General features: G+C 44.7%; 1 protein-coding gene across 1 annotated transcript in view; it reads left to right on the top strand.

Annotated features, from left to right (window-relative positions):
* Positions 1–12,330, top strand: part of LOC123395524 — a 40,948-nt gene extending 28,618 nt beyond the window's left edge. Inside the window, exons 2-15 of the mRNA XM_045090525.1 lie at positions 895–989; positions 1,077–1,190; positions 1,874–1,978; positions 2,059–2,130; positions 8,048–8,160; positions 8,241–8,375; positions 8,456–8,524; positions 8,605–8,692; positions 8,783–8,854; positions 8,932–9,032; positions 9,583–9,700; positions 9,790–9,849; positions 10,745–10,855; positions 11,968–12,330. Coding sequence (XP_044946460.1) covers positions 895–989; positions 1,077–1,190; positions 1,874–1,978; positions 2,059–2,130; positions 8,048–8,160; positions 8,241–8,375; positions 8,456–8,524; positions 8,605–8,692; positions 8,783–8,854; positions 8,932–9,032; positions 9,583–9,700; positions 9,790–9,849; positions 10,745–10,855; positions 11,968–12,075 — 1,361 coding nt within the window. The 3' untranslated portion in view covers positions 12,076–12,330. The remainder of the gene's footprint in view (positions 1–894; positions 990–1,076; positions 1,191–1,873; positions 1,979–2,058; positions 2,131–8,047; positions 8,161–8,240; positions 8,376–8,455; positions 8,525–8,604; positions 8,693–8,782; positions 8,855–8,931; positions 9,033–9,582; positions 9,701–9,789; positions 9,850–10,744; positions 10,856–11,967) is intronic.
* Positions 12,331–13,672: the final 1,342 nt, after the last annotated feature.

Here is a 13,672-nt window from a genome sequence, read left to right as displayed (position 1 = left end):
CCATGACGTATTTCATGTGGGATTGCTGAAGCCCTTCCACGGAGCTCCGCCAGCGGCCACACCGGCGCTACCTCCGACCTCCGACGGACGACTTCTTCCAGGTCCGGCCAAGGTGTTGCAGGTCTAGCAGCGTCGCGGAGTGTGGCATTTATTGATCCAGTGGCAAGGCCTTCCGGAGGAGGATGCCACTTGGGACAGCTCGAGGAGTTCCGCCGACATTTTCCAGACTTCCAGCTCGAGGACGAGCTGTTTGCGCATGCGGGGAGAGATGTTATGACCGGCACTATTTATAGCCGGAGGAGGCCCAACGGGTCGTTTAGTTAGGGGCTTAGCCCAAGTTATCTTATTTTTATTAGCAGTAAGGTTATATAAACAGTTGTAAGACACCCTTTTGAAATTAAGCAATAAGACATATTCTATTGCCCGGCTCCCAGAGGAGACGGCGCCCTCGCCCTCGCCAGCCTCCCTCCTACCCCTACAGTCTCCGACCAAGACCCGGTAGGATCCTAGCTCCTACCAGTACAGTTGACGACAAGCACACTGAGACTACCAGACGATCTTCGACTATCCACCACGGCTGGTCCGGCCACCACTGCCACGGGCGTCCGGACCTTCCCTCTCGTGATTCTGTCTATTTGGCTACCCAGCGGCGCCTTTATACGATAGGCCCGGGTTACACGTGTCGGACTCAAACACCTAACCCTCCGCTAATTATAGGTCCATCTGTAACTAACTCGTACACATAATATTCGGCACATATTTTACCAATCTGAAGATCTTATTGTATTGATTGTGCTGCAAGCGTTCTTTTCTACTCTTTAATGGATTAGATGAAAAGATATCAACACTGAGGTTTCCCCTTAATTCACTCCATTTGTTCTAATATATGCTTAGAGCATGAGGTGGATCGCAATGAGTTCCTAAAGCTGTGCAAGAAGGTGGAGTACACCATCAGGGCTTGGTATCTCCTCCAGTTTGATGATTTAATGGTGGGCTCTTTTTGATTGTTCCATTTGTTAGGCTTCATATATAACATGCCCAGATTCTTGTATCTCAGTGTGCACTTCTCGATGCAGCAACTTTACTCGCTATTTGACCCGGTTAGTGGTGAGAAGAGGCTGGAACAGCAGAATCTGACACCCGAGGAGATCGATACTCTTGAATTCAATTTCATGACATATCTTTTCCAGGTTGGATGCAGTAGGTTACATATATATCCTGTCCTGACACATGAAGACCTCCCTTGGTTTTGTATGTGTTGTTTTATTCAATCATCACAACAAACAAAAAAACTGAGTGAAATATTATTTTTGAAACGCCTATTCAAAAATAACATGTGATTGCAAGTAAACACTGAGGTCACGCTAATATTATGCAGATAAAACCAGTCATGAGATGTGAAGTCTGAATATCAGGCATTCATGGCCTCGCTATTGTTTTTCCATCAAAAACTACCTAGGGAATCCCATAGCAGTTTACAAAACAATCTTGGGGTGTCCTGTTGCTAGAACTTCTTGCTTCGGTACTTCTTCCCTGGCTTGTTTGTTTAATGCTGCATCGAAATGTATGGTTTTATCAGCAGTCTCCAGCTTCTGTTATTGGAAAATTTGTTCCATATCCTTTTTGTGTTGTTTTGGGATTGAAATTAGTTTGACTTTCTGGGTTTCCTCAGTAAAGCTCGAAAAGGAAATTGTGTTGTTAGTAGGCTGACATATTAACTTTCATAATTTGAACTAGAAAAGAGAACAAAATGGTAATTTGATGGTGTGACATGCCTAATTGTCATCATAGTAACAATGATTTTGCAACATTTACTGTTTAGTTTGTGCGACAGCTTAAAGTTGTAACCATTTGGATCTACTGTATCGAGCAGATAATGGAAAAGAGCAACTTCAAGTTGTTATCTGATGAAGAGTATGATGTTGCGCAGTCTGGAAAATATCTTTTGAACCTTCCCATCAAAGTTGATGAATCTAAGGTTCAAAAAATTATAAGCTTCTCAAGTTAGCATTAGAAAAGTACATGTCCACTGCACTGAATTTTTCTCTTCAAATGTAGCTGGACAAGAAGTTGTTGACAACATACTTTAAAGAACACCCACATGATAATCTGCCTACATTTGCTGATAAGGTAATCTTCATGTCTTCCTAACTGACTCACCACTTTCCCTTGATCCATGTATTACGGTTTTAATTTGAGGAATTTATGATTACTAGTGTGCGATAAGGGTGTGTTCTCATTTTATGATTATGTATCTTCTTTCCTTACTTTTGCATATCTAATGAGGTTATTAATGTTAGGAAAGCAACTTGTATTACCATGAGGCCATAGGCCGGTATATATATACATGTACAGGTGGTGGACTATATGCAGGAAACCCCTTATACATTGGGATAATTACAGAAGGATACATGACTTGTATTATAACTCTAACACCCCCCCTCAAACTCATGGTGGATGAACAACACTGAGTTTGGAGAGATAAAAGCCATGTTGTGCTCTAGTCTGGGCCTTCGTCAGGAAATCCGCCAACTGTAACTCGGAAGGCACATACTGAAGAGCAACAACCTGATCCTGCACAGCAGCGCGCACATAGAAAGCATCAACACCAATATGCTTGGTGAGCTCATGCTTCACAGGATCACGCGCAATGCTAATAGCACCTGTACTGTCAGATAAGAGCAGAGTCGGTGTAGTGACAGAAACACCGAAATCCTGAAGTAACCACCGTAACCAAGTCACCTCTGCCGTCAAAAGAGCCATCGCTCGCAACTCAGCCTCTGCACTCGAACGGGAAACTGCAATCTGTTTCTTCGTCTTCCACGCAATGAGAGAACCACCAAGAAAAACACAGTAAGCAGAAAGTGAACGGCGATCTGAAGGATCACTAGCCCACGTAGCATCCGAATAGGCCTGAAGCTGTAAAGAACTGGAGCGAGGAAAGAATAAACGATGAGAGATTGTGCCCCGAAGATATCGGAGAACACGGAGGAGATGACTATAGTGAACCGATGTGGGAGTAGAGACAAACTGACTCAGAATATGAACCGGATAAGAAATATCCGGACGAGTGACAGCTAGATAAACAAGACTGCCAACAAGATGACGATAGCGCGTCGGATCAGGCAGGGGATCACCATCAGTAGCAGAAAGGTGAACATTGAGCTCCATAGGAGTCTCAACAATGCGCTCATCAGTAAGAGCAGCACGAGCAAGAAGATCCTGGATATACTTTTCCTGGGATATAAAAAAGCCATCAGAGGTAGAAGAGACTTCAATCCCAAGAAAGTAGCGAAGAGGTCCAAGATCAGACATAAGGAACTGCTCACTAAGACGAGCCTTGACAAAGGCAATATACTCAGGGTCATCCCCAGTGATGACCATGTCATCAACATAAAGAAGAAGAAGAGTCCGACCACGAGGAGAAAGGTGAATAAATAATGCTGGATCATGAACACTTGGTGAAAAACCAGCGGCAGTCACCACAGAGGCAAACCGCTCAAACCAGGCTCGGGGGGCTTGCTTAAGGCCATAGAGAGAGCGACGAAGACGGCATACCATGCCATCAGGAACAGAATACCCAGGTGGAGGCTGCATGTACACCTCCTCACGCAGCTCACCATTAAGAAAAGCATTCTTAACATCAAGCTGAGAGATAGACCAGTGGCGTGTAGAGGCCACGGCAAGAAGTGTACGAACAGTGGTCATATGAGCCACAGGAGCAAAAGTCTCGTCATAATCACGACCATGCTCCTGCTGAAAGCCACGAGCCACAAGACGAGCTTTGTGACGCTCGAGAGAACCATCGGAGCGAGTCTTTACCTTGTAGACCCACTTACAAGTGATAGGACGGACTCCAGGAGGAAGGGAGACAAGATCCCACGTACCTGTGCGTTCAAGAGCAGCAATCTCCTCAGCCATCGCAAACTGCCATTCAGGATGAACAATAGCCTGATGATAAGTAGTTGGCTCAAAAACAGCAGCTCCAGCGGTGGAAAAGCCTAAGCGATCAACAGGAGGACGAGGACGAGAACGCAAGCCATAAGTAGGCTGAGACGAGGATGACGGCACATCTAGAGAAGCATCCACAGGACGTGAACGACGAGTGTAACACTGAGGAAAAGATGGAACAATGGAAGGAGGAATCGCTAAGGCAGAATCGGAGAGTGGCGACGAAGAAGTCACCGGAGAGGAAGGTGTAGAATCCGGTGATATGCTAGACGAGGAGACCGTGGAAGATGGTGGCGACAAATCGACGGGAGGTGGAGAAGCAGAGGGAGCAGAATGAGTACGCAAAGGCTCAACGAGTGTGATAGGCGTGTCAGGAAAAGTGAGAAAAGAGATATCCTCTACGGAAAAAGTCGAGGAAGATGAGCGTGGGTAGAAGGGACGAGACTCATCAAAAGTTACATCCCGAGAGATACGGATCCGACGACCGATAGGATCCCAACAACGATAGCCCTTATGCTCATCACTATAGCCTAAGAAAACACACTCAACAGACTGAGCGGTCAGTTTGGTGCGTTCGCGGGGGGCAAGAAGAACATAGCAAACACATCCAAACAAGCGAAGCGTCGAATAATCGGGGGACCGATCAAAAAGACACTCGAAAGGAACACCACCCTGTAGAGCAGCGGAAGGCTGGAAATTGATGAGATAGGTGGAGGTGGAGACGGCCTCAGCCCAAAAATGCGGCGGGAGAGAGGCAGCAATCATCAATGCACGAGCCGTCTCAAGAAGATGACGATGCTTGCGCTCAGCCACGCCATTCTGAGCATGAGCACCAGGACAAGAGAATTGAGAGAGAGTCCCTTGCTCAGCAAGAACACCACGCAGCATCTTAGAGATATACTCGCCAGCGGAGTCAGCACGAAACACACGAATGGGAGAAGAGAACTGAGTATGAACCATGGCAGCAAAACGCTTATAAATGGACAACACCTCACTACGAGAAGTCATGAAATAAAGCCATGTGTAACGAGAGAAGTCATCTATGAAAATAATATAGTATTTATGACCCCCTTTCGAAGCGAAGGGAGCCGGACCCCATACATCGGAATGAACTAAATCAAAAGGACGCTTAGACACTGACTCACTATGTGGATATGGTAACTGAATCTGTTTGCCAAGACGACAACCCTGACACTCTAAAGAGGCATCTCCTGAGACAGACCCCAGAAGACCTCGACGAACTAACGACGACAAACGAGAACCACAAAGATGACCAAGTCGATGATGCCACTGCTGGAAGGAACCGGTAGCCGAGGCGACCAAAGCGGAAGAACTGGCGAGAGAATGGGCGGAAGGAACATGAAGCCAGTCCAACTCCCAAAGACTCTCAGAATCACGGCGGCGAGGGCCAGCCCCAACCAGAGTGTGCGTGCGACGGTCCTGGACAGAACAAGCGTCAAGATCAAGGATGACACGACAACCAGAATCAGCAAGTTGAGCAGCGGAAAACAAATTCATGGTAAGTCGAGGAACATGAGCAACATCAGGAACAGAATAAGAAGGAGTGGTAAGAGTGCCTCTACTAACGACAGGAAGGGGAGTACCATCAGCGGTGAGGACATGAGCAGGAGAATCAAGCGAACGAAGAGAGGACAGAGTGGAAGAATTAGAAGTCATATGAAAGGAAGCTCCAGAGTCCAGAACCCATGGGGATGTACCTGACTGTGTAGAAGGTGGTTGCTCAGTGCGGGAAGCCTCAGTCACAGAACCAGCAGTACCCGTTGAGGAAGAACCGGAAGCAGCGAGCAGACGCTTAAGTCTCAGAATATCCTGCTCAGTCAAAGCGATGGCGGAAGCTGTCGAGGTAGATGACGAAGTCGCTGAAGATGGTGACCGCGCCTTGCGCAAGTGTTTCTTCTTCGTGTAACAGTGCGGCTCAATATGACCATCATTGTTGCAGTAGTTACAATGTGGACGGGGGCGACCTGAGCCGCCAGAAGGAGTGGGCAAGAGCGGCGGATCACTCGAGCGAGAAGGGGTCGGTGCAGCAGGTGGCGTAGAAAAAGTCCGAGCAGCGAGCACCGAGGGAATCTCCAGCAAACCAGCACCACGGAGGCGAGTCTCCTCAGCACGAATCTCAGAAAGCGCCTCCATGAGAGAAATACGGCCACGAGCAAACAACTGAGCACGCCGGGGCTCAAACTCCTTACGGAGCCGAGACAGGAACTCGTAGACCCGATGAAACTCCAAGTCGGCCTGGACGGCCTGGCAACAGGCGCAAGTACGACAACCAGCACTGCGAAGAGAATCAAGCTGGCGCCAGATAGCAGAGCTTTGTGCATAGAAGGCATCAACAGTAGAGTCACCCTGCTGAAGAGCATGCTCCTGACGGACCACAGAGAGGTATAAGGCATCACCAGAGGGCTCATAGCGCTGACGAAGGCGGGTCCACATCTCAAATACAGTAGGAAGGCCCAGAAACTCAGAAGCAAACTGAGGTAGAACACTAGCAGTGAGAACAGCGGCAGCACGAGCATCATCATCAAGCCACTGGGTGTAAGCAGACAGAGCACCATGATACAGCTGAAGAGCCTCCTCATAAGCCAAGACCTTCTCATCATAAGCACTCACAGCGGCCTCATCAGCAAGCGTAGTCGCATCCTTTGCGGCCTGAGAAACATCCGCAGGAAGAGCCGGTGGGGTCGGCGGAGTGGGAGCCACGGGAGGAACCGGACATGGCGGACAACAGACCTCGCCGGAAAGAAAACCCCATAGGCGGATGCCACGCATGTGAATGCGCATGAAGCCAATGAACTCGGTGTAGTTAGTGCCATCAAAGATCACCGGACACCGAGGAACAGCAACATAGCCAGTAGACATTTTTTTTTTCTTTTTTTTTTTTTTGTATAGGAAAGGAAACAGTCAACGGGAGGAAACCGCGTTGACAGCAGGAGGCCCGACTCGGCCTGGGGGCCCCGTCGGTAGGGGAGACCACGGGGAACAGATCAGGTCAGGCCAGGGTCGCGGTCCTGGCGATGCGAGACAGCGCGAGGACGGGCGGCGGCGACGGAGGCGGCCGGGCGACGCAGGGCGACGCGGCGCGGCGCGCGGCGGAGCGAGGAAACGCGGCGGCACCGGAGGCGGTCCGGGCGACGCGCGGACGAGCGAGGGAGGGCGGCGGCGACAGGGCGGCGGCACCTGATGCGAGCCGGGCGGCGCGGGGCGACGCGCGGCAGAGCAAGGGAGGGCGGCGGCGACTGAAGCGGCCGGGCGGTTGGTGACGCGGGGAAGAGGCCGGGACGCGGGGAAGAGGCCGGGCGGTTGGTGACGCGGGGAAGAGCGGATCTGGCAGGCGCGGGAGCGGCCCTGCAGATCGATCCTGCTGGCGTGCGTCGGGAGAGGGGAGAGACGCGGCGGCGGGACGAGGCCGGAACCAGCGGTGGGAAAACTAGATCGGAGAAGGCACGAGTTGCGCGTGCAAAAAAGACCTAGGCTCTAATACCATGTTAGGAAAGCAACTTGTATTACCATGAGGCCATAGGGCGGTATATATATACATGTACAGGTGGTGGACTATATGCAGGAAACCTCTTATACATTGGGATAATTACAGAAGGATACATGACTTGTATTATAACTCTAACAATTAAGTTACTCCTTTTTGCTAATGTTGGGGTCTCATATTGTAATAGGAATATTTTAAGGATTTGCTACTCCATAATGCTACATGTCAGTGAGGCATGGAGTGGAAAATCCTTGGATACCAATCTTTTGGGGTGCCAAACTCTTAATTTTTCTTTTCATTATTTAATTGCATGCACCAATCAGTTCACCCAAAAGATCGAGCTATTAGGGAAACGTGGGCCATATATTCAACACCCCCACTCAGGTCACCATACCTTAGACGTGAGATCGATGTAGGCCCAAACTATTTTCTATTCATACACCATTTGCCAGGGTATGAACTTCAGACATGTTGGCTGCTTTTGGTACCATATTGATTTGCACACCAATCAGTTCACTGAAAAGTTTGGTTAGGTTGGAAAAGATGGGCTATATATTTGAACAATTATATTCCATATTGGCTTCTTTGTAGTATATTATATTCCGCCGTGGCGTTGGGATCGACCGTACAACTGATTACTTTGTCATGGAGAAAGTGGATGTACTCATATCCCGAGTTTGGAGATCATTGCAAAGGGTTATCAGGTATCGAGTTTGTTTGAACATCTTTGAACTCTTCTTTAACCCAGGCTAATCCTGATTGGAAAGTTATTGTAATTCCTTAGGATTGATAGGTTGTTCTCTAAGAAACCACGGTCGAAGTCAAGAAACGACATCAAGAAGACCGATGAAATTACTGAAGACACAGAAGAACAAGAGCTATTTGTTGAACGCATTCGGCTAGAAACAATTGAGCTAAGGTTGCTCATAGTTTTATCATTAAAGTGTGGTAAGACTACAAGCAAATGTAATCTTAAGAAGCGTATGTTCTTGTTGACAGCATAAAAAACCTGATGAGTAAGATGACAATTCAAGAACCTACATTTGATAGGATGATTGTAGTGTACAGGTAGCTTTTCACCCAACCTCCATATTCATGAAAGATTCGTATGCTTCCAGTGGTGATTTAGTGATATATTATATGTGCAGGCAGGCTGGCACGAAGGCTAAGCCTAGTCGTGGAATATTTGTAAAGCATTTCAAAAATATTCCAATGGCTGATATGGAAATTGTTCTGGTAAGATCTATATGTATTCAACATATGTTTGATTGCATCACTGTCTTGGTGGTTGCTATTGAGGACCTGAAATTGGACCATATTTTGTAGCCAGAGAAGAAGAACCCCACTTTAACACCAATGGATTGGGTCAAGTTTCTTATTTCTGCTGTTATAGGTTTGGTATGTTTCTACTATCTGGTTCTACCTGGATGCATTTATTTCAGTACTTTACTATGTCAACTGCTTGTTACTTGCAGGTAACTCTTGTTGGTTCTCTTGAAATGCCGAAGGCTGATGTATGGGTTGTCATTGCAATCATGTCTGGGGTGATTGGCTATTGTGCTAAGATCTACTTCACGTACGTATTTAATAATTGAGCAGTTTTCCATTAAGTTCAATCCTGAAAAATGGTAGATAAAACATGATAACCATATTAGAGATGATAATGGAATCAAATAACAGATTGATGTAACTAGTCATGCAACCGGGTACATAACGGACTAACATCATATCCATATCGATTGCTACTAGTAGTAGACCAAACACAATCCCTAACAGAAGGGAGAAGAACACATACGGTGAGGTGGAAGAAGAGTTCCATACTCCCCTTGTCATGCATGAATGAACCATATGGGCCTCTGAGATTTTCAGGAATTATTGGAAATAATAAATGGGCTAAAATCCCAACAATTCCAACAGTAAGTTCTTGATTGATGTTCTTTGTTTCAGTATTAGGCAACTTCCTTACATAGCACAACTTACGTTGCTATGTAACCAGTTTCCAATTCGAGCTAAATAAGCTTAGCTCGCTAACGTTTATTTGTAGTTTTTTTTATATACTAGATTAAATATGATCTTATTATATTTATCATTGGTTGTATGTGATGGATTTGTATTTTGTGATACAGGTTTCAGCAAAATATGACACTATATCAGAATTTGATTACGAAATCAATGTATGACAAACAACTTGATAGTGGGAAAGGAACACTTCTTCACTTATGTGATGATGTGATACAGCAAGAAGTATGGAACAAATAAAAACTTGTCTTGCAATACAAGTTTTACCTATATCTATGTGCTGTGTACTGATATCCCGTCGTCTTTCCACATAGGTTAAGGAGGTCATAATTTCTTACTATATTTTAATGGAACAAGGGAAGGCAACTATACAAGTAAGCAGGACGAAGTAGTGTTAGGCGATATCACTTCCTCTATTCTGGGTATCTCTTGTACTCTGTACCACAATATTTGTTGTTGGGGAGAACTAGTTTAGTTCTCTCCAACAACAAATATTATGGAACAGAGGGAGTAGCATTTATCTCCAGTTTGTTGTTTTTGGTAATTATTATGTCGAAATTTCCCTTTACTTATTCAACTATTTGGGGTAAGAGAGATCTGAAGGACTGGAGCATCACCAAAGAACTAGCTATGGACAGGGGTGTGTGGAAGCTTGCTATCCATGTGCCAGAACCATGAGTTGGTCGCGAGATCTTGTAACTTGTTTGGGACTAAAGGCTTTGTTGTTGTTGTTGTTATTCAACTATTGTTTTCCCTCTTGCATTTGAACTTCAGCTTGTGTAGCCCTTATTTTCCTGCAGAGTATCTGGCCAGTGCTTTCTCGTAATATATGAGACCTTGACGTTAGTAGATATTATCCTGAGTTTACCTTGTGTTCCGGTGGCTTGTCTCAGTAGCATCAATGTCCATCATCATGCATTGTTAGAACACAAATGCGTTCCATGTGCATTGTTACTCGTGTAGGTGTTATTTGTTGTTTTCTTGTTTGGCCATCTGTACTGATTTATGAAAATTAGAAACCAGCATCCCTGGCAGATTGTTAGTTCCTGTATTGAAATAGAGTATTTACTTGATCACATATTAGATGCCCAATAATTTTAACCAAATTCCACTCTTTGTACAAGATATTGCAACGAAGAAATTTCTGGGTTGCTTAGAATATGTGCTTATGTAAAATTTCGTTCATATGTTTTTTTTTCTTGGGGAGGGATCACTGCCGAGGACTTACGAACCCTATACAGTATTTTATTCCTGTGCTGCTCTTTCCAGGATCTTGATTTGCACTGTGAAGAGCTAATTAAAGAGGAGTTTGGCGCCGAGTGCAATTTTGATGTTCACGATGCGGTAAAGAAGTTAGAGAAGCTTGGCATCGTCCATCGGGTAAATCTTTTGAACAATTTCATGCTGATCCAAATATCTTCAGTAATAATCTATATACTTATGTCCAAAGATGGTAGTTTGGATCAGCTCCAGCAGTCCAGCTGGTGGGTCTGTGTGGCGGGTAAAAGCTCGGCAGGTTTGCCGTAAAAGTGGTTGCATGTTTGTTTGAAAATAGAACTTGTAGGTTGCATGTGAGAACCACTCTCTTATAACGTGGTCTCTAGTTGATTACCAGCAGTTATGCAAGGATTTTCTTGAAAAAGAAGGCTATTATGAGCTTATCTGGTTGAAGAAAATGGTGATAGTGGTTTGACCCCTTTGTCGTGTTCTTGGCTGTTAGATGTTTTTCTTTTTTGGGTGATTCAAACATGAGAAGTAAAAATTTAGAGCTGCATCTACTTTTGGAGTTTGGACTATGTTAAGTTAATTTCACCATTTTTTTTCTTTTTTGCAATTTCACCATCGTCTTGTCCTATGTTATTCATGGGATGGAGAAATAAACATGTAACGTCCAATATTTAGTATGGCATAGAAGAATAAATATTGGCATACTAGTATATTCAAAACATGTTGTAAGATCCACCATCCATCAGAATTTGCATTTGAACTAGTGTTTTGAAGAATATACTATATTATAGTAACGCTAAACTAAACATGAGTATATAATAGCTTATTCGGTAAAGCGGGGCGGAAGCCTTTTTCGGTATAGAATAGCTTATTCTACAATCTACACCCCTAGTAACGCTATATACAAGCTGTAGTAATTCTTTAAGAAAAAATAGTAAATTACTAACTTGAATATAAAAAATATATATTTCAGAATTACTATATTTTGTACAGTGGTGTACTTGATTTTGTATATAGCGTTACTTTAGGTGTAGAATAAGCTATTCTACACTCATGCTTAGAATAGCGCGTTACCCTATACAAACAGTGCATGTCCCATGGTTGTCTCTGCTTCCTGTTTAGCTCCTGCTAGCTTGTCACATAACACAGCTTTTCACCATTCTGGTTAACAGTCATCGCCGAGTAAATATCATCCAAAGTCCAAACTACAGCCAGTTCCAAGGTAGTATCTTCTTACATGCTCACAAGGAATTTGTGCTCCTCAGGATTCGATTGGAAGGATATTATCTGCTCCGTTGAAGCGTGCCAACGAAATCATAGGCACCACGACTGAAGAAATGGTGATGCGAGCACAACAGAACCCTGCTTCATAAGTGTCACCTCAAAGGAAATGTATTTCTCTATATAAAAGCCCAGGCCAGAACTCAGAAGGCATCTGCTCATCCTCAAGGGACACGCCTAGCTTTCAATGTACCATCTGTACTCAATATCTTAGATTATATTTTCCGACATTGGGGAGTTCTAACGAGTGTAACTAAGGGTGCCTTGTTTAGGTTCAAAACCTGTACATGTTACTTGTAAATAACAATCATATCTGTAATGAAACAATAGGTAAAAGCTTTTTCTCATTGCTGCTTTCCTTTTTCTTTTTTTTCGCAAGAGATTGCTGCTTTCCTTTTTCTGTTCACATGTAGGAGTACTTGTTTAGAATTGTTTGTTGAGTAGTGTATTCTTAATAACAGTTAAAATATCCTTGATGTCGTCTGTGTATTTTTGGAAAATGGATTCCATTACCAAAGATCCAGGCCAAATCGACGTTCAAGCGATGTACGCGGCCAACCTAACAAAAAAAAATTCCAAATATTTTGACACGCCGAACCAAATTGTGTGGTCTAGGTGTGTGCACATATAGCAGAGAAACTGAACGTGTAGACTGTTGCTTGCACCTTGCATGGTGCTGACGGTTTATGTAACACTAGTGGTTGGTGCCCGTTGTTGCGGGCTGCTTGAGAGAAAGTTGTGCGCATCATATCTTTGTTTAAAATTTACAAAATCTTATGTCATGTGAATATCACATCCATCTTAAAAAGAAAAAATAAACTTAAAAAACTTTTCTTAAAAAGAAAAAAAATCCATTTTTATTTTGAAAAGAACTTTAAAGAAATAAAAAAATTCTCACTGCGACCAACCAGCATGCGCCACATGGCGTAGCTGGTTGGCCATCATTTTAGCGATGCTTAATGTGTTTGATTTCAAATGTAACAACCCTATATATTACTATTGTGTCAAGGTACGACAATTTATGGACCGACAAGGTCCCTTTTGCGATTCTACCGTGAGGATCAATGTGTACATAGAGCAAAACTAGCGACCAACACACACATGGTTTAGACAGGTTTGGGCAACCGTGAGGTTCTACGTCTTGTGTTTTGTGAATTATGAGTGTTGCCCTAATTAAGGGAACACACCTTGCCGTCAAGGCACTCGGAAGTAAGTCTACACGTGCAAATGAGTAGGGTTTCGACCCTCGTAAATGTGGTCATGGGCTTCCTTTTATAGATTAAGGGGTCGCCACAATGGCTAAAATGGTAATTACATGAGGCTATAACGGCAACAACAGTGGTCAAGTTGCTGACATAAGTTACAATGCCGAATACCTAACCATGATGGATTAGGACACGCGCATTAAATGCGCCATGAGGTGTCACGCTAGCGCCATCTCCCAGCAAGAACGACCTCTCCTTCTGTGTTGCACACCCAACTATCTTTTATTCTCCCGCCACACCATTAGGACGGGTGTCAATAAAGTTGGATTAATCATCCGGAGCTGTCACGTACCCCGACAAGTTCTACCTAACCGCCTCCCCGCTCGACACTTCATCGACAAATGAAAACCAACCTCGTGAGGTGGAGCGGTGGCTAGGTAGTGGGAGCTTGCCGGGTCTTCACTTCGCTGGCAAGTGTAGGATC

This window comes from Hordeum vulgare, chromosome 5H (genome assembly GCF_904849725.1).
Source record: "Hordeum vulgare subsp. vulgare chromosome 5H, MorexV3_pseudomolecules_assembly, whole genome shotgun sequence".
NCBI classification, from domain to species: domain Eukaryota; kingdom Viridiplantae; phylum Streptophyta; class Magnoliopsida; order Poales; family Poaceae; genus Hordeum; species Hordeum vulgare.
The sequence above is the reverse complement of the archived record's forward strand: the minus strand, read 5'-3'. Positions and strand labels throughout refer to the sequence as shown.